The sequence below is a fragment of the Canis lupus genome, chromosome 16, assembly GCF_048164855.1.
Source record: "Canis lupus baileyi chromosome 16, mCanLup2.hap1, whole genome shotgun sequence".
In the NCBI taxonomy this organism is placed as follows: domain Eukaryota; kingdom Metazoa; phylum Chordata; class Mammalia; order Carnivora; family Canidae; genus Canis; species Canis lupus.
In genome coordinates this window covers 59,267,536-59,288,745 of record NC_132853.1, presented here as the reverse complement: position 1 = coordinate 59,288,745, position 21,210 = coordinate 59,267,536, and the positions used below count along the sequence as shown (strand labels likewise).

The 21,210-nt window shown below is 50.6% G+C and overlaps 1 protein-coding gene across 1 annotated transcript in view; it reads left to right on the top strand.

Annotated features, from left to right (window-relative positions):
* The window catches only part of TBC1D16 (TBC1 domain family member 16), a 67,775-nt gene that overhangs the window by 43,036 nt on the left and 3,529 nt on the right, over nt 1–21,210 (top strand). The window contains exons 4-6 of the mRNA XM_072782154.1: nt 18,663–18,824; nt 19,687–19,834; nt 20,794–20,961. Of these exons, the coding sequence (XP_072638255.1) occupies nt 18,663–18,824; nt 19,687–19,834; nt 20,794–20,961 (478 nt within the window). The remainder of the gene's footprint in view (nt 1–18,662; nt 18,825–19,686; nt 19,835–20,793; nt 20,962–21,210) is intronic.

The window sequence follows — 21,210 nt, the reverse complement described above, 5'->3', positions numbered from 1 at the left end:
CCCGCCTGCCTCGCGCCCTGGCCAGCCCAGCGCCGCTCCCCCCGGGCTGGCAGGGGAAGAGAAGCAAGGCCTGGCCCGGTTATCTTTTCCTAAATTGTGTTGGTAATAAACCTGAATAATGTGCCTGTTCCCTTCTTCCCCGTGATTTACGCCTTTCATAATTAGCCCCACGCGCGCGCTCACGTGATGTCAGGGACAGAGACAGAGACGCTGCCCCCTCGGCTCCGAGCAGCGCGGAGCGGTGATTGATGCCCTGCTCGGCCTGCCTTCCCACGGCCCGCGGCTCCCGTGTCCCTCCGGACGGAAGAGCCAAGTTGGCCTCGGGTGCGGGCCGATGACAGGCAAGCTCAGCCGCAGCAGGTTCCAGGGACTAGGCTTGCAGAATGTGCCCGGCCTCTGCTCTGCAAACCCGCGGTCACATCCAAAACGACGCTCTAATCTGCTGTCGGGCACCGAGGCCTCCAGAGAGCTTGTCACGCTCACGCGGGCAGCGCCAAGGGCCACAATCACCCAGGATTCGTGCGCTGGCTGGTTGCTCGGGGAGGGACACCGACTGTCCTCGCTGTGCACCGCCTGGCTGGGCCCTGCCAGCAAACCCCAGAGCGGGCCCCACAGCTGCCGTGGTCAGCGGAAACCAGATGGGAGTCCAGCGCGGCGGGTGGATTGATCCAGCCCTGTCTGTGTGCATGTGTGTGTGTTTGTGTGCACAGGTGCGTGTGTCAATTACGGCAGGACGTACCTTCGGGTTTGCTTGGAACAGCCGGCTTAGTGTGCATCTTAGAAACTGCCAGAACTTGAGGGCCTAATGTGGTCTCGCACCTCAGAGTCCGGGCCCCTCCGTTTTACAGCCGGAGAGGAGGATGCAGGCGGCGAGGCCTCCCTTATCACCTGCCCGTCTCCTGCTCCGTGTGGGCCCTGCTGGGCGCGGGTGCCATCCCTCTGGGGGCAGGAGCACGTCCCAGGGAGGCACACGTGCTGGGAAAGGGCTCGGGGCAGGGCGGAGGGCTCAGGCAAGGCGAGTCCCTGGCGGTGGAGTCAGACACTCCGAGGCCCCCGCCTCTCCTCCTCTTGACACAGCCCTGGCCAGGTCCCCTCCCTCACAGGGTGCAGGGCACAGGGGATGGCCCGGTTGTCCCCGACCCGTCACTCACAGAGGGTTCGGCTGGGCTCCAGAAGATTCAAAGAACAGAGAGGTGTGCAGAGGTCGAGGGGCGGGTGTGGCCGGGACCAGGCCCTTGGAAGGAGGTGATACGGGGTTGTGGGGGCACCCTGCCTGGACTGACCATCCCGTAGCCACACACAGTGGGCCAGGCAGCAAGCTGCACCTGATGGGCATCCACCAGCCCTGTCCCTGGGGTCTCTCCCACCCACATGTCCCAGATGAGGAGACTGAGGCCCAGCAGCCGTGGATAGCTGGCCCGAGGCCTCAGGGTGGTGAAGGCGCCAGGCCAGGATTGGTCCCACGTCCTCTGGGCACTTCACGCGGCGAGGGAGGATTTCCCGTCGGCTTGTCCTTGGCTGGAAGAACATAGGCACACCCCGTGCGTGCCTGGTGCCGTGGCTCACGTTGCTGTAAACACGCGAGCACGTGCCGCTGCGTGCACTGTACTTTTAGTCGGCTGTTTGTTGGTCGGCCGCCGCTTGAAAACCCTATATGAGCAACGCCTGGTGCTTGGCACATGATGGGGGGTATGTGCTTCCGGTCGCAGATCGCAGCAGCCTGGAGCAGTGGCCGGGGCTCCCTGGCCTCAGTTTCCACACCTGAGAAGGGGGCGTGCCAACGATGCAGCAGGGATCCTGCATCACCCAGGCCTGCTCTGTGCATGTTGGTTATTTTACCCAAGCCTCTCGGTGCCGGGATCCCTGGTTGTGCCATGTGCGGACTACTTAGCTTCCCGGGAACAAGGCAAGAACGCGGAAATGCCCGGCGTCACGTGGCCGGCAGCCAGGACCCGCCAGTGGGCGACAAGGTCCCTGCACGGTGTCCCCACCCCGACGGCCGCCTCCCCTGGGAGTGGCAGAGGCGGAGAGGGCGGGGGTGGCCGTGCTCATGCCAGAGAGGGAGGCTCTGTCACCAGGAACCCAGTGGCTTTGCCATGCTCAGCGCAAACCCGCCTGCTCACTCCCATGACGGCCCTGCCCCGCACCACGGTCCCTTCTAAGGCGACACTCATGCTCCACCCGTGTGGGCAGATGCAGGCAGCGCCCGAAATCACATGTGTGCTCAGGGCTCCGGGGACACGGTCCCTGGGCCGCCAGCAGCAGGTGGGGGGCTGTTGGCTGCAGCCTGGGGCTGCCTGTGGGCTCATCCTCCCTGCTGCGGGGACCCCGGGGAGTACCCCAGGGAGCACTGGCTGGCCTGGGGCGGCCTTTCCAGGATCCGCGGGGGCGGGGGCAGCTTCCTGGCGCCCAGTGTGGGGCAGGCTTGGCTGGTGTTGCCATCAGGCGGATGGCAGGACAGCGGATCCGGTTTGTTTGGTTCTTCCTTGAACCCCGAAGGCGGGCTTGCTTCACATTGACTTTACCAAATGGGAAGAGAAAAAAAAAAAAAGCTTGCTTTCCCAAAACCCAGAGCTCTGCTAGGGGGTGGGGTGAGAGTGCCACGCAGACCACAGACCACGGGGGCTTCTGGGTCTTTGTAGGCCCTGCCGGGGACAAGCTGCTTCCTTCCTCAGTGCCTCCTCCCCCTCCTCCTCCTTCCAAAATACATGTAACAGGGGAGCCAAGGGGCACAGTCAATTGAGCATCCCCCACTCTCGACTTAGGCTTGGGTCGTGACCCCAGGGGCGTGGGATCGAGCCCCGTGTTGGGCTCTGTGCTCAGTGCAGAGTCTGCTTGGGATTTTCTCTCTCCCCCTCCCCCTGTCTCTGCCCCTCTCTCTCTCTCAAATAAATAAATACATATTTTTTAAAAATCCACGTAATGTGACCACGTTAACCATGTTTAAGCATCAGCTCAGTGGCATTGAGAACGTTCACATCGTCATGTGGCCGCCACTCCGTCCACCTCCAGGACTCCTCCGTCTTCCCCGACCAGAGCTCTGCCCCCATTACACACCCTGCCTTCCCATCCGCCAGCCCCCAACACCCACTACTCTCCCCGTGTCTGTGGTTTTGCCTCCTCGAGGGCTCCCCGTGAGTGGAATCCCACAGTATTCGCCCTCTTGTGACTGGCACCGTGTTCTCCAGGCCCACCTGTGCTGTCGCGGGTGCCAGGATGACCTTCCTTTGTGAGACAGAGCCCTGTTCCAGTGCGTGGATGGACCACATTAGTTCATCCATCCATCCGCGTGTTTGGGACCTTGCCTTCCAACCTTCGGGGAAGCCTGTTCCCAAAATCAGCGCTGGGCCCTCCTCACAGTGACTGTGACCAGCCCCTCTGGCTTTCTATTCTTTCCATGCGTGCCCCGCACCTGCTGCGGCCCCACCCACCACCCCCCCATGCCCTGGCCCCACCGGGGATGCCCAGCACTTCCTGCTTCTCCCCAGCCGTGCACGCCCTGCGTGGTATCCCAGCCCCTGCATGTGCCCTAGCTCTCCTGCCAGGTCCCTGTCCCCCGGTGGGCAGGGGACCAGCTTTCCCAAGTCTTCTAGGGTGAAGGTGAGGATGCAGAGAGGAGCCATTGACTCTACTTCAAGGAGTCGGCTTGAATATAAAAGATCAAAGGCCATTCCTCTTTGCGTCCTCCGAGGTGGCCGCAGGTGCCCCTCAACGGTAGGGAAGCGCAGCCGTGGGGCTTGGGAGAAGGACTGACAGCTTCTAGGGGTACGACGCGGGGCAGGGTGGGTGGTGCGCGGCTGGCACTTCCACCGCCGACTCCACACTGTTTTTAAAATCTCGAACCGGAAAAGTGAACATATTTATTACTTGCGAATTTTAAGCAATAAAAGAATTACAGGGAGTGTCTTTTCATGTAAAATTATTTGCAATGTGAGATCATTTCCGCGCCCGCACTAGGGAGGAAAGTTAAACTCAACAGAGTGAGAGCAGTCGAATCTGTTTCCAGGGCGCTGTTCACAGTAGGACAGACCCCGGGACTGCCGCCTTTTCCAGCCTCTTGTGCTCATTGCACGTCCTCCTTCCACCTGGGCTCTTTGCTTTGCTGGCTCTTCCCCCTCCCCTTTTCGGGACCTCACCGAGCCCCCCAAGACCACTCCTCTGGAGGGGCCACCCCCAGCCCCTCAGCCACCAGCAGCTGGGCTCACGGTCCCCAGAGCAGCCGGTGACACAGCCGATTGCTTTCTGTGTCTGCCCCCTCGGCACCCCCGGCACAAAGGTCCACACGGCGGGGGCCACACCGAGCTGTCCCCAGCACTGGAGGGGCAACGCCAAACTTTGTGTTGAATAAACAGAGATCTTCCAAGGTCGTGCTTGGAGCAAGACCCTTTGCTGGGAGATGCACAGGATGAATCGGGCAGGGGAGGATGGGGCCAGTGGCTTCTTATCGGGCTGCCTTTCACACAGCACAAAAGTCCACAACCCGGGGCACCTGGGTGGCTCATCAGTTGAGCGTCTGCCTTTAGCTCGGGGTCCTGGGATCGAGTCCTACATTGAGCTTCCTGCTTAGTGGAGAGTCTGCTTCTCCCTCTGCCCCTCCCCCTACTTGTGCACACACTCTCTCTCTCTGTCTCAAATAAATAAAAATCTTTAAAAAATAAAGCACACAACCCAGTGGCGTGTCGTACATTCACGTTGTGCAGCCATCACCACTAATCCCAGAATATTTTCATCACCCCAAGAAGGAAATCTCATCCCCACTTCTCCCTCCCTCAGCCTCTGGCTGCCACTAACCTACTTTCTGTGTCAACAGATGTACAGGCTCTGGGTGTTTTGTGTAGATGGACTTGTACGGCGTGTGGCCTTTGGTGACGGGCTCCTCCCCGTATGTTTTCAAGGTCGACCCGTGTTGTAGTGTGTATCGGCACCTCATTACTTTCTGCAGCTGGATAATAGCCCGTTGTATGGATGGACCCATTCGGTTGATGAACATCACTTCCCCTCTGGGGCTGTTATGGGCAACACTGCTACGAGCATCTGTCCACGTTGTGGGATGGACCTTTATTTTCGGTCTTCTGGAGTAGGTGCCTAGGAATGGGACCGCCAGGCGACAACTCTGTGTTTAAATTCTGAGGAACTGCAAAACCGTTTCCCACAGGAGCTGCACGGTCCCCTGTTGCCATCCGCCACGCACGGGAGGGGTGTGTACAGTGTCTCCAGGTCCTCACCAACACATACTGTCCCCCATTTTCTGGTTCTGGCCATCCTGGCAGGTGTCAGGTGGTGTCTCATGATGGTCCCTGATGCCTGATGACTTTGGGCATCTCTTCATGTGCCTGTTGGCCACGCATGTGTCTTCACTGGACAGATGTCTGTTCAGACAGACCCGTGTCTGAGCCGGGTCACCTGTCTCTTCATCACTGAATTCCAAGTGTTTTTATATATTGTGGGTTCGAATCCCGTAACAGATATGTGATTCACAAATATTTTCTCCTATCCTGCAGATTGTCTTTTAATTCTCTTAGTAGAAACCTTTGAAGCATCAAAGGTTTTCATTTTTATAAAGTCCAAATTACCTATTTTTTTCTTTGGTTGCTGTTGCTTTTAATGTCATATCAAAGAAATCACGATCTGATCCAAGGTCATGAGGATCGATGCCTGTTTTCTTCTGCGTGTTTTATAATTATGCCTCCTACATTTAGGTCTTTGGTCCATTTTGAGTTAACTTTTGTAAATGGTGTGAGGTAGGGGTCCGACTTAATTCTTTTGCACATAGATGTCCAGATGTTCCAACACCATTTGTTAAAAAACAAACTCTTCTTTCCTCCTGAAAACTGTATTGTTTTGACCCTTGTTGAAAACCAGTTGATCGTAAATGTATAGGTTTCATTTCTAGACTCTCCATTTGATCCATTAATCGACATACCTTTTCTTATGGCAACACCACACTGTCTTGATTACTATAGCTTTGTAGTAAGTTTTCTGTTTTTAAGATTTTATTTATGTATTAGAGAGGGGGAGAGAGAGAGAGAGAGAGAGAGAATGCCTGTGCAAGTAGCCAGAGAGGAGGGGCAGAGGAAGAGGGAGAAGCAAGCTCCCGGCTGAGCAAGGAGCCCGATATGGAGCTTGATCCCAGCACCTGAGATCACAACCTGAGTCAAAGGCAGACACTTAACCCACTGAGCCACCTAGGTGACCCCGTTTGTTTTTTTTTTAGAGAGAGAGTGTGTGTGTAAGCAGGATGGGGAGGGACAGAGGGAGAGGGAGAGAGAATCTTAAGCAGGCCCTACCCCCAGCATGGAGCCCGACACCAGGATTAATCTCACCACTCTGAGATCATGACCTGAGCTGAAATCAAGAATTGGACTGAGCCACCCGGGCATCTCTGTAGTAAGTTTTGGTTGTTGTTATTTTATTTTAAGATTTTATTTATTTGAGAGAAAGCGAGAGAGAGGGACGCCTGGGTGGCTCAGCAGTTGGGTGTCTGCCTTTGGCCCAGGGTGTGATTCTGGGATCCGGGATCGAGTCCCACATTGGGCTCCTTGCGGAGGGCCTGCTTCTCCCTCTGCCTATGTCTCTGCCTCTCTCTCTGTGTCTCTCATGAGTAAATAAATAAAAATTAAAAAAAAGAAAGTGAGAGAGAAAGAGCACGAGCAGGGTGAGGAGCAGAGGGAGAAGCAGACTCCCCACTGAGCAGGGAGCCCAATGTGGGACTCTGGGATCGTGACCCGAGCCAAAGGTAGGCATCCAACCAACTGAGCCACCCAGGCACCCCTTGTAGTTAAGTTTTTAAATTGGGAAGTGTGAGCCCTCCCTTCAACTTTATTCCTCTTCCTCAATATTGTTTGGACTGTTCTGGGCCCCCTGCATTTCCAGATATATATTAGGATCAGCTGGTAATGTCTGCAGGAAGGCAAGCAGGATTTTGATACGGGCTGTGTTGAATCTTTGGATCAGTTTGGGGAGTATTGCCATCTTAACGATCCTAGGTCTTCTGGTCCATGAATGCAGGATGACTTTCCATTTATTTAGCTCTCCTCTAATTGATTTCAACAATGTTTTTATAGTTTATAGGGTACACATCTTGGATGTCGTGTGTGTGTGTGTGTATGTGTGTGTTGTAAATTAAACCCTTTTTTTAAGATTTCACTCTAGACTGTTTATTGCTGCTGCAGAGAAATGTAATTAATTTCTTAAAAATTGATCTCACAAAAAAAATTTTAAAAAATTGATCTCACATCCTGCAACTTGGCTAAATTCACATTAGTTGTAATAAGTTTGTGTGGGGGCGTTTGAATTCCTAAGGATAGTCTACGTGCAAGATCATGCCATCTGTGACAAGAAATAGTTTTATTTCTTTCCTCCCAACCTGGATGCCTTTTATCCCTTTCCTTGCCTAATTGCCCTGAGTAGAACCTCCACTACAACAATGAACAGAAGTGGAGAGCGGACATCCTGTCTTGTTCCTGATCGCAGGGGAAAGCTTTCACTCTTTCATCATTGAGTATAATGTTGGCTGTGGGTTTTTCATAGATGCCCTTTATCAGTCTGAGGAAGTTCCCCTCTATTTTTAGTTTTCTAAGTGTTTGCATCATGAAAAGATGTTGGATTTTTGTCAAATGTTTTTTCTGCTGCTATTGAGATCATGTGGTTTTTGGCCTTTATTCTGTTAATCTGGTGTATTACATTGATTGCTCTTCATATGTTGAACCACCTTTGTATTCCTGGCATAGATCCCGCTTGGTCATGGTGTATAATCCTTTTTATATGTTGTTGGATTTGGTTTGCGGGTATTTTGTGGAGAAATTTGTGTCTGTATTCATGAGGAGTGTTCAGAAGGGCCTGGAATTTTGTTTTCTTGGGATGTTTTCGTCTGGTTTGAGCATCGGCAAAGTGACTTTATGCGAAGTCAAAGACAAAACACACAAAAGAGAATGATAAACATCTAAGGATTTCCCAAGAAATAAGGAAAGTCAGCATATATTGCCTACCTGATACATGCCAGGCACTCTGCTTAGTGGCTTCTCCAGGGATCAAGAGAAAGCAGCATGGATAAGACGGTATCGAAGCTGGGCCTTGTAGAGAGAAAAGAATTGGCAGAGAGGCAGAGTAGGCCGCCCCCGGTGTGTGGGGGGGACCAGTAGCGGGTGCAGAGAGAGGATCTCATGGGGTGGAAAGGTCAGGAGCTGTGCAGTTTGCCTGGGATATAATGGAGCATGAAAAGGGGTACACTGGGTTGAACGATGTCCCCAAAATTCATGTTCACCCGGAACCTTGGAATGTGATCTTATTTGGAAGTCAGGTCTTTACAGATCTAATGAGTTAGGATGAGGTCATTCTGGACTAAGATGGACCCTAATCCAATGGCTGGTGTCCTAATAAGAAGAGAAAACAGAGGCAGACACCCGCACATGGAGGCAGAGATCGGGGGGCGGGGGGGGTGGTGTATCTACCGGTGGGGGAAAGGCAAAGATCGCCGGCAGCCACCAGCAGCTGAAAGGCAAGGAAGGGTCCTCCGCCCGTGTTCACAGGGAGCATGGCCCTGTTGACGCCTTGCTTTCAGGCTTCTGGCCTCCAGAACAGTGAGGGGGAGCCCCTATGGTCGTAAGCCTTGCAGTGTGGCAACACAACCTTACGTGCCAGGCTAGGACTGGGGCTCCGCCGTGGACAGCACTGGAAGGCTGACACTGTCTGAGCCAGGGGCCTGGGGCAGAGGCCAGGAGTCGACAGTTTTTAGGGGCATCTTTACAAGATATCTTTAAAAATAGAGTTTTTGTTTTCCTTTGAATCTTCCTTTTCATTCTTTTAAATTGCTCCAACTCCTGTTGGAAGTCATACAGCATAAGAGTCAGGAGCTTGAGCTCTGGATCAGCCCACTCAGCCATTTACCCCCTGGGAAATCTCAGGGCATCATTCCTGGCCTCAGTCTCCTTAACTATAAAATGGGGTTAATAATATCTCCCTCATTTAGCAGAGCGCCTGGCACCTGGGAAGCCACTGATGAATGGTAATCATGATGACGTTCCATTATTTACACTTGACCTTTTCCTGTCATTTTTTTTCTTTATGGAATCATCCATAAAGGTTGGTTTTTTAGTATAAAAACCATTATAGGCTTCTTGTTAAAAATAAAAGATATGAACATACAAGATTAGTTTATTATTTCTGATTATCAAAATGATACATTACTACTTTTAGAAAATTTCTAAAGTAAAAAAACAAGATGAAAAAAACTATAATTGTGCCATCTGGACATGATCATTATTATAATTTGGGGGCCATTTTCTACTTCAACGATATATTTATGTAGATATAAAGCATCTATAAATATTTATTATACATAAAACTATACTGTTATATCTCACATAGTTCTGCATCCCACATTCTTCATTTCACATAACAGTGTGAGCAATTATCTTTGTTCTTTAAATACTTCTATGAAATGTTTTATAATAACTTAATGACATTGTATTATATTAATGGGCCACAATGTATTAAAATATTCTCCTGTTGGGGCACCTGAGTGGCTCAGTCAGTTGAGCGTCTGACTCTTGGTTTTGGTTCAGGTCATGATCTCAGGGGGGTGGGGTCGAGCCCCGCGTTGGGCTCCCTAGTCAGCAAGCAATCTGCTTCTCCCCCTCCCCTCACTCCTCCCCCTGCTCATGCACTCCCACTCTCTCTCTCAAATAAATAAATAAAACCTTAAAATATTGTCCCATTGTTAGAAATTTAGTAATAGCCCTGAGTTGAATATTGGTGGGTTTTTCTATACTTTATTGAAGTATAATTTATGTATATTAAATTGTATATATTTGAAGTGTACAGTTGCTGAGTTTTGACACATACACACACACACACACATACACACACTCATAACGGTAAAGCCATCACCACAATCAAGTTAGCGAGCATCCATCACCCCCAAATTTTCCTTGTGTCCCCTTTTAATCCATCCCTTCCTTCAGCCCCTGCCCCCAGAATGACTTTTCTGCTGTGTCTGTCACTATAGATTAGTGTGCATTTCCTAAAATTGTATATAAATGGAATCATGCAGTATGTACTCTTCCTCCCCACTCCCAGGTCTGGCTTCTTTCACTCATCATGAGGATTTAGTGACGTATCCAGATTTTTGTGTGAAGGGAGCAAGAGTTCATTCATTTCTGTTGCTGAGTCCTATCCCATTGTAGGTCGGAACCACAGTCTGTTTATTGATTCACCTGCTTCCCCACCTACCTGCTGGGTTCGTCTCAGTTCCCAGCCGCTACACATAAAGCTGCTATGCACACTTATGCAGAAGCCTTGCATGTGCACATGGCCAGCTCAACTTTTTTTTTAATTTTTTTTTTGAAGATTTTATTCATTCATGAGAGACACAGAGAGAGAGAGAGAGGCAGAGACACAGGAGGCGGGAGAAGCAGGCTCCATGCAGGGAGCCCGATGTGGGACTCTATCCTGGGACTCCAGATCACGCCCTGGCTGAAGGCAGGCGCTAAACCACTGAGCCACCCAGGGATCCCAGCTCAACTTTTTAAGACACTGCCAGATGGTTATGCAAAGCGGTTGTCCCATGTTACACTCCCACCAACCATGTGCGTGAGAGTTCCAGGTGCTTCAAGTCCTTCTCAGCCCGTGGTATCGTCGTGGTCAGTCTTTTTAATCCTGACAGGTGTGTGGGAGCATCTCACTATGGTTTTAACTTATATTTCCCTGATGGCTAATGATGCTGGATATCTTTTCATATAATCTTTTAAGTTGATCTTTTTTTTTTCACGCGATACATTTGAGATTCACCCATATTATATGTATTATGGTTTATGCCTTTTTATTGCTGAGTGGTGTCCATTGTGAGGGCGTCCCACTGCTTGTTGCTCCATTAGCCAATTGAAAGGCCTACCTGCTGATTCTCGTTTTTTTTGCATTTGTGAACAAAACTATAAGCATGCACACACAGATTGCTCTATAAGCATTTTTCCTTTCCCTTGGATAAGTACCTAGGAGTGCTGAGTCATACAGTAAGTGTATGTTTCCAGGGTGACTTTTTGGTGTGCATTCCCGCCAGCCGGCCACATGTGAGTGAGTTGCTCTGGGTCCTGCCAGAGTCTATGCTATTGGTTTTCATTTGTGTTTCTTTCTCATAGGTGTGTCATGTGTCACAGTGTTTCTTTATTATCGTATTATGGTTTCTATTTACACTTCCCTCATGACCAACCATGTCATGGGGCGCCTGGCTGCCTCAGTCGGAAAAACATGCAACCCTTGATCTTAGAGTCATGAGTCTGAGCCCCATGTTGGGTATACAGATTACTTAAATAAACAAAACAAAACAAAACAAAATGACCAATGATGTCAAGCACCTTTTCATTTGACTATTTGCCACCTTTTTTTGTGATGGGTCTTTTCAAATCTTTTGCCTACTTTTAAATTGTGTTTGTTTTCTCATTACTGACTTTGAAGTTTCTTTATACATTCTGGATACAGATCCTTTCAGAGATGTGGGGTTTTATTTTTTTTAAGATTTATTTATTTATTCATGAGAGAGAGAGGCAGAGGGAGAAGCAGGCTCCCCACAGAGAGCCTGACGCGAGATTGGATCCCAGATCCCAAGATCAGGCCCTGAGCCAAAGGCAGACACCCAACCACTGAGCCACCCAGGTGCCCCTCAGAGATGTGTTTTGCAAGTGTCTTTCCTCAGTCTGTGGCTTGTCTATTTTCTTAGCAGTGTCTTTCAAAGAGCAGACACTTTTCATTTTAATAAAGTCCTAGTTATCAATTTTTTTCTTTTATGGATCGTTATGCTTTGGTGTCATATCTTAAAAAAATCTATTATCTTACTGTACTATTAAGTTTTAGCAGCTTTTCATACATATTCTGGGTGTGTCTTTTATTGGACAGGTGTGTTGTGAATATTTTCTCCCAGTCTGTGTTTTGCATTTCTATTTTTTCTTTAATGGTGAATTTTGAAGAAAAGAGTTTTCAGTTTTCCAGTTTATTGGTATTTCTTTGATGTTTTGTCCTTTTTGTATTCTAAGAAACTTTGGCCTATTCTAAGGTGGCAAAGTCTTCTTTCATGGATTCTTCTGGCAGTTTTATAATTTTAGGTATCACATCTAGGTCTGGGACCCATTTTGAGTTGATTTTTATATATGACATGAAGAAAGGGAGGATGTTAATATTTTTTCATACAGATACCCACTTGACCTAATACCATTTGGGAAAGAGCTGTCCTTTCTCCATGGAATTGCATCTCTGTTGATTATCAATTGATCCTATTTATCTATTTCTGGATTCTATTCTGTATCATTGCTCTAAAAGTGTCTGTTTGCACCAATGCTAGTCTGCCTTGATGACTTTGGATTTATCATCAGTCTCAAAATCAGAGAATCCTTTAACTTTCTTCTTTTTTGTGATTACTTTGGCTATTCTAGGTCTTTTGCATTTTTATATGAATTTTAGAGTGTGTCAGTTTCTACCCCCCACCCAAATAATCCTATTGGAATATTTATTGGGATCGTGTTGAATCAATAGATTGATTTGGTAAGATTACCATCTTAACAATATTAACTGCCTCAATCCATGGACATGGTATATCTCTCCATTATTTATGTTTCCTTTAATTTCTCTCAGTAAGGTTTTATGTTTTTCAATAGAGAGGTCTGGAATGTCATTGGTCATTGGTTAGACTTATTTCTAAGTATTTTATGTAGGATTTTTTTTTTGGAAGGAGTGCTATAAATGGAATTTTTTATTGTATTTGCCAATAGTCTGTTGCTGGTCTTTAAGAATACAATTAGTCTATGTTAACCTTTTATCCTGCTATGATGCTAAATTCACTTGTTCTATTTTGTAAATTTCATGGGATTTTTCACATAAACTGTTGTGTCATCTGCACACAGGGATAATTTTACTTCTTCCTTTCCAATCTTAATGCATTTAGTTTCTTTTCTTGCTTTACACAGAGACTAGAACCTCTAGTGCAATACTGAATAGAAGCGATGAAAACAGGTGTGCTAACCTTATCCTGACCATAGGGAAAACAATTCAGTCTCCAGTCATTGAGTATGACATTTATGGTAGAATGTTCCTAGGTGACCTTTATCAACTTGAGGAGGTACCCTTGTATATCTACATTGCTGATGGTTTTTATCATGAATACGTATTGGATTTTTGTCAAATGATATTTCTGTATCTATTACACATGTGTACTTTTTTTGGGCATCTCTGCTTGTTTTTTCAGGATCAATCTCTACAAATGAAGGTAAAGGGTCAAGGTGTATAAACATTTTTAAGCCTTCTGCATCCTATTTATAAATTGCCAGAAAGAGGAATTTGACCAATATACAGTGCCCCCTGGCTGTGCAAGAGTGTGTATTTTCCGGGATCCCTGGGTGGCGCAGCGGTTTAGCGCCTGCCTTTGGCCCAGGGCACGATCCTGGAGACCCGGGATCGAATCCCACGTCGGGCTCCCGGTGCATGGAGCCTGCTTCTCCCTCTGCCTGTGTCTCTGCCTCTCTCTCTCTCTCTCTCTGTGTGCCTATCATAAATTAAAAAAAAAAAAAAAAAAAAAAGAGTGTGTATTTTCCTAAAATCTTACCAACACCACGTTCTATAGTTTTTGGTTGTGGCCAATTTTTCATGGACCTCAACCTCCCCCTAAACAGTATCTTCTTTCATTTGCATTTATTTCATTACTCTAGACATGAAAATTTCATTGGTTATTTGTATTTATTCTCTAGTGAGTCGTTTTTTCTTCTTCTTTTGCCACTCTTTTGTTGGGCATTCTTTTGCTTTGTTTTGGTTTGGTTTACTTAGATTTTTACATATGAAAGCTATATATATATATATATGTGTGTGTGTGTGTATCTGTGTGTATGTGTGTGTGTGTGTGTCCCAGTTTGTCCTTTGGCTTCTCATTCTGTTTTGTTCTGTTTTGGCTTGTTTTGTTTTAATAGATTTAACAAATTCATTGTATAGTGACACACATGTAACATTATAGCATCATACAGACTATAGTTGATCCTTGAACAATGTAGGGATTAGGGCTGCCAACCCCCAAACCCCCAATCGACATATAACTGGAACACCTGGGTGGCTCAGTGGATGAGTGTCTGCCTTCGTCTCAGGGCCTGATCCCAGGGTCCTGGGATCGAGTCCCACATAGGGCTTCCCGCAGGGAGCCTGCTTCTCCCTCTCTGTGTCTCTCATAAGTAAGTAAATAAAATCTTTAACAACAACAAAAACAACAAAATCCACGTAGAACTTTTGACTCTCCAAAAACTTAATGTCTAATAGCCTACTGCTGATCAATATCATAAAAAGTTGAGTCAAGTAACACATACTTTGTATATAATATGTATTATATACTGTATTTTTGCAATAAAATGAGCTAGAGAAAAGAAAATGTTATTAAGAAAATCATAAGGAAGAGAAAATACACTTACAGTCCTGGACTAGTTTATGGGGGAAAAGTCTGCATGAAGTGGTCCCATGCAGTTCAAACCTGTATTGTTCAAGGGTTATCTGTGGTGTCACTGCCCTGAAAACCCTCCATGCTTTGCCTTTTTATCCCTTTTCCTGCCCCCAATCCCTGACAACCACAAATCCTTTAGCCATGTCCATCAGTTCTGCCTTTTCCAGAATCACAATCTGTAGCATTTCCAGGCTAGCATCTGGGTATCTTTCACTTAGTGATATGCATGTGAGGTTCCTCCATGTCTTTTCATGGCTTGATAACTCATTTCTTTTTGGTGCTGAATGATACTCCCTTGTCTGGATGGACTGAAGTTTGCTTATTCATCCACCTGCTAAAGGACATCGTGCTTGCTTCCAAGTTTTGGAAATTACGAGGGGCCACCAAAGGGTGGCATTATCTCCAGCCCTTTCCCCGCCTCCAGCAGTGTTCCACACGCACACAGCACCACCTCCAAACCCTGCACGCCCTCTCACCCCGTGGGGCGGGCCCATGTTTCCAGAAAACAGATCCAGGGGGGAGACTCACTCTGGCAGAGTCTGGGCTGGAAGAGTCCCTGCTCCGCTGCTGCAGCTGGGGCACTGGTTCCCTGCGGGGGGAAGGGGCCGATTTCAAGCCAGGAAAGAGCCCCAGAGACAGGATCTTCCACACACCCTCCAGGGGCAGCTTGTCTCCAGGCAGAAGGCTGCTTAGCCCCTGCCATGACTCCTGAGGGGGAAATTATTTGCATGAATTCATTGATTGATCCATTAACTCAAGATGCTATGCTTGGGACCTACCACCGGGGTTCACTGGACTTACTGTTTTATCCAACTCAGAAGGCTCAGGATGAAGAAAAACAAGGGCAAATTTAGAAGTTTGGATATTTTAAAAACATTAAAATCCGGCCCCAAAGCCTCTTTGACCTTGAGAACCACAACAGTTTTGGAGGTTTTCTCCTCCTCACTCCACCTTTCTCTGAATAGAGACCCTTCCTATGATATGCCAGTTCTCTGCTGCCGTGTAACAAATGACTCCAACCCTTAGCAACTTAAAAACAACCCCGTCTTATTGGCTGGCAGTTCTGGCTAGCCCGGGCTGAGTCACGGACACCGCTGGGCACTCAGCAGCTGTAGCTGGTGCGGGGAGGGGCTGAAATGGCCTCTGTCCACAAGGTCTGGGGGCTGCGCTGCTGCCGTGGGCAGGTTGCTCCCCCTCCTGCCTCCTGGTACCCTGCCACCTGTGCCTGGGCTTCCTTACGTGGCAGCCGCCCAGCAGTGGGTGAGCCTGCCGCCAGGCTCCTAAGGCCAGGTCTGGACGCCAAGGTCACTCATGCCACATCCCCTTGGCCAAAGCATCAGGGGTGGGGACACGCCCACCACCCTCTAGGAGCTGCTGCGGAGAATCCCAGAGGCTGCGTCTAATCTCCACCCACCTGATGTGGCCAAAGTTACTAAGTGGAGAAAGAACTCGCTTTGCATGTTCGGCTGTGACCATGCCGGCTTTGCTCTATTTCGTTTGTTTCTGCATTCGGGTGATCCTCAGAAAACAACAAAAACTGAGAGTTGTCAGATTCCTTGGAGTTTAGCGTTTCTCCTGGCTCTATCTGTGACACATTTTTAACTTGTTGTATTTTGGGAGTGATTGCCTAAATAAACCATCCATTTCATTTTAATGCACCACACATAATAATTTTATGAACAACCCAAATTACACACAGCACATTTGAATATGCTTAAAGCCAAACTGTTCTCCATGTGTAAACAGATAAAAAATAAAAACTGTGATTTTAGTTTTCTCCAGATCCTTCTTTACTGTTCTTTTTCTACGGCTTCAAAGTTCACAGATGTTTTGCACGTTCGTCCCGGGCTTGAGTATTAAGTGGCCGTGTGTTCTACACAGGGACCGTGCTGGGAGCTGGCGATGCAGAAGTCACTGAGACATGGTTGTGTCCTCGTGGCAATGGGTCTCAATGGAGAAACAGGAGTTATGTTAGGTGAAGGAGGTGGCTACAGGGTCATGTGCTATCTCAGGCCCTACGCCGTGGAGACCCAAGGCTTCCATCAGCTTTGCTCTGGTTTGAACCCCTGGAACCCTGGTGGTAGGTCCCAAGCATAGTGTCTTGAGTTAATGGATCAATCAATGAATTAATGCAAATAATTTCCCCCTCGGGAGTCATGGCAGGGGGTAAGCAGCCGTCTGCCTGGAGACAAGGTGCCCCTGGAGGGTGTGTGGAAGACCCTGTCTCTGGGGCTCTTTCCTGGCTTGAAATCGGTCCCTCCCCCCCAGCCCCTGGGGAACCAGTGCCCAGGCCGCAGCAGCAGAGCAGGGACTCTTCCAGCCCGGACTCTGCCAGAGTGAGTCTCCCCCATGGATCTGTTTTCTGGAAACATGGGCCCGCCCCACGGGGTGAGAGGGCGTGCAGGGTTTGGAGGTGGAGCTATGTGCGTGTGGAGCGCTGCTGGAGGCAGGGAAGGGGCTGGAGATAATGCCACCCTTTGGTGGCCCCCCCCTCCAGCCGGGTTTGGAGGCGAGCCCGGGATGGGCCGGCCAGCCTGGGAAGCATGCAGAGTCCACGAACTCCCAGCCGCGGGGGCCTCATTGTTCAATAAGCAGATTATGAGATGCTGCATCAAGTGGCGTGGTGGGGGGCTGTCCTCAGGCCCGAGACTTGCCTTGTTTTGCACACAATGATCGTGTAACGCAACCCGGTCAGGGTCCACGCTGCAGGGCTGCGCCTGCCTCAGACTCTTTGGGTCTGAGTGTGCTGCTCGGCCGCAGTGGATCAGCTCATCCGCCTCCCTTCCCGCGCAGCCGCCTATGTGCACCGGAGCCTGTCCCGGTGGAAAGCCCAGGGGCCCCACGGGAACAGCAGGACCGGCTCAGCCCCCTTCCTGAGACAGGGAGGGAAGTAAAGCCGCTGCGTCCTGCACGCCAGGCCGATTATTGTTCTAGAAGCAGCAAAGGTTCTAAAAAGCCAGTCTTTCTCTTTGAGGAAGTTCCAAGTCACAGGGGATTGTGCTCGAACCACCCAAAGTGACTTTGTGTGGAGACCTGGTGCCTTTTGGAGGAAGAGATGCCTCGGGGCTGAAACAGGGAGGCACGATAATCAATCGCTGTGGGGTCTCTGTAGGATGCTGGGGTCGGGCCTGGAACGGATGCTTGCCTTTACTCCAGTTAGTTTCCGCAGTACTTGCTAGATATTGCCGTTAAATCTCAAGAGGTGGCATTTAACCTGTGGTGTGGCTGAACCCGAGGAATAAGATATTTTGCAACTAGGGTTTTAAACAAATTCGTGAACTAAAAAAAAAAAAAAAAAAAAAGCATAAGTGGGGTTGTGTTGCTGAATTTGGAACTTCAAGTCAATAAAATATGCTGGTGAGGACCTGAGCCACAGAGTGCGGCTTCAAGTCCCAGCTGCAGCACCTGCTAGCTGGGTGAGCTCGGGTAAGCCACTTAACCCCTCTGGGCCTCAGTTCCTCTCTTTTGTACAATGAGGGTAATGACATCACACATTTCGAAGGATTATTGTGAGGATTATAGGTAATAAATGCACATGAGAAGTGGGTAATACAGAGCCAGGCCCATTCTGAGTGGCCTAATATATGTTTGTTATTTGTATTATGAGTATCAATAGCCCTCGTGTTTTCTTACTGAACCATAAACTGAACCAGCTTTTTTTTTCAGGAAAATAGTGAATTTAACGAAACTTAAACAGAAGCCCCATGCTGTTCATGAAACAGCTTCTCCTAGGGAACTCTGAGGACCAGGGTGCCCAGTGCCCAGCGCTCTGCTGCTGTTAATCCTACGTGAAGCCCTGGCACCATCCTCACGTTGCACCTGTAGACACAAAGGCTCAAAGGGGCTTGGTGACCTGCCCAGGGTCTCCCTGCCTCAGTGACCTCATCAGGGTGACCTCATCTGTCATTAGGGCAGGTTACTGCCTCGGTTGAGCTGGGGTGCAGTTTGGTCATACACATGCTTCCCCTTCCACACAACAGGACTGGGCATGACTGTGATAGGCCTCATTCATTCATTCATTCATTCGTTCACGGGCACCTTCGGAGTGCCCACCACCCACGCGGCACCTCCCGTCATGTCTGTGTGTGGGTTTGAGCCTAGGCCCACGTTTAAATGTTTCCCCTACGCCCTCCCTGCCCTGCCCCCGTGGCTGCACGGACAGGGAACCACGTGGCCATCCCACAACCTGCCCCACCAGCTCCCCCTCGGGCGCCGACGCCCACCTGCGGTTCCCGGACGGCACTGGCCTCCTGCAGACCCCGCGCTGGGACGAGCCGCAGAGGGCCTGTGCCCTGGAGCAGATCTGCGGGGTGTTCCGCGTCGACCTGGGACAAATGCGCTCCCTCCGCCTCTTCTTCAGGTGAGAGCCTCTCTGGGCAGCTTCCTGGAAGCTGGCTGGTGGTACAGGTGTCCCGGCGGGCGGGGCTTCAGGTCCAGGGCCGTGCTGGCCTTCCCAGCTGTTTGCTCCCTAAGCTCGGGGGCAGGGGTACCCCGTGATGGCTGCCCCCCGGGGAGCAGGTGGGGGCAGCTCTCAGGCTCTTCCAGGTCCCTCAGGGTGATGGGGGCCGCACAGAGAGCGGCTACAGGTGCTCCCAGCCACCTTTCTTGTGGTGGGCGGACCATCCCTATTAGTGTCCTGTCTAGTAGCCACGTCACATCTCTCCTGGAAGGCACGGTGGCCCAGCCACAGAGTAGCCCCAAGCTAAGACCTGTGTGCAAAGCAGGCATGTCCCTGGAGGGGTCCCGGACCCAGAGGCACACTCTGGCCCTTTACGGAAAGACAGGCAAGGTTGGGCTGACGGCCCCATTGGATGTGTAGTGAGCTGCCCTGGAGGAGTCTCCCAGAGTGCCCTCCAGTGCCACCCCACCTGGGTTCAAAACCGGCTTCCACCTAATGCCATGCACCCCCGGGTCTCCCAGAGAGGAGGGACCGTCCGGCGGGTGGGACACCAGGCCCCTGGGCAGCCCTCCAGGGAGCCAGGACAGTCCTCCTTCCCAGCCTCCCCAGGAGAGGCTTGTTTGGCCTTCTTCAGCCAAGAGGGGGAGGGTGGCTTGTGTGCGGGTGTAACGCTGTCCCCCTGCGGCCAGCAGCCAAACTCCGCGGGGCCTTCCTGTTTCCTGCCTCTGAGGTCAGTGATAGGGGCCTCTGATTATACTTGGAAATAAAAGCCCCGTGTTTCCACATTCATCGCTCCGTCCTCCCCCCTCCCGCGGCGGCTCAGCGATGAGGCCTGCACCAGCGGCCAGCTGGTCATCGCCAGCCGGGAGAGCCAGTACAAGGTGTTCCACTTCCACCACGGAGGCCTGGACAAGCTGTCCGACGTGTTTCAGCAGTGGAAGTACTGCGCCGAGACGCATCTCAAGGACCAGGTACTCCGGGGGGCAGAAGGGCGATGCCGGTGGGGGGGCGGAGGTGGGGGAGGGGAGGGGAGGCCCCACCCCGGGACTCACTCGGCTGCCCGCACCGCCCACAGGGGGCCAGGGGCTCCCCCGCACCAAGCCCTTGCAGGGCATGACCCTCAGTGGCCCAGGGCAGCCCCTGGTCGCTGGGTGGCTGATAGAGCAGCGACTTCGGATCTGAAGCAGATGCCTGGGTCTTCTTGTAAAGTCAGAGCTCTGCACTTGAAAAATCATGTTTTGACAAGGCTTCCTGCCATATTTTGCTCAATCTACATACAAATGTAATAAGAGCTCTTTAATTATCTGTTCAAGATACTGTATGTGCTTATTAGGACGGGGCTGGCTTGAAGATCCCCTTCCTTCCCACAGAGCCTCCTGCTGGCTCCCCTTATTACAGTAGTGTGGCTTGCTTTTCCCCCTACATTGAACAACCTTTGATTTTTGAATTAAATGTCAGCTGCAGTTTTGCCCTGGATTCGTGACTGCCCGTGGAGACAACCTGACAGGCGGGCTCCCTGCTCGGGGAACAGCGGTCCCTTTGTTTGTGACCAATCACATGTAATTTATTGCAGGCCCTCCCGGCAGAGGGAAGTTGGGCCGAACGAGGCATTAATTCCGTTTTTGCGGCCGGGGGTCGCAGGGAGAGTGGGGGAGGCGGCGAGGGGGCCGCAGTCGTTTGCTGGGTCGGTCGGTGGGAGTGGGCCCGGGAGCCCAGCGACCCGGGGAAACCGATGTTAAGATGAAGGTATTTTCATTTTAATTGCATCTAATTACACTTGCCATTTAGGGGTTTGTATGGGGGGAGAGCGGGTCCCCCCTCCTTGCAGTGGGGAAAGAGAGGGAGGCTTCCCTGTCCGGGGAGAGCGAGCGCGCTGGCTTCGGCAGCCTGCCCACGAGGTGCTTATCTCCCTGAGTCTCGTCCCTGCCAGCAGGTCGCCGACGAGAAGACGTGCATGCAGTTCTCCATCCGACGCCCCAAACTGCCCTCCTCCGAGACGCACCCCGAGGAGAGCATGTACAAGAGGCTGGACGTGGCGGCCTGGCTGCGCCACCTGAACGAGCTGGGCCAGGTGGAGGAGGGCTACAAGCTGCGCAAGGTGAGCGGGGGGTGGGGGGTGCCGGCCCCTCGCACTTGAGGCACCGTGTGAGCCCGATAAAGCAATCAAAGGCTCTGCGTTGAAAAGCAAACCTCCGGAGCGGGTTTGGGGGACCCGGCGTCAGCCTGCATAGAAGAGCTCCCGGTGAAATGCAGCGCTTCCAAAACCGGGATTAGGCCATGACGTGAGAACGACACGATAATCTGAGCGCCACACCAGGGTGGGCATTGACATTGAAATGAGCCTGGT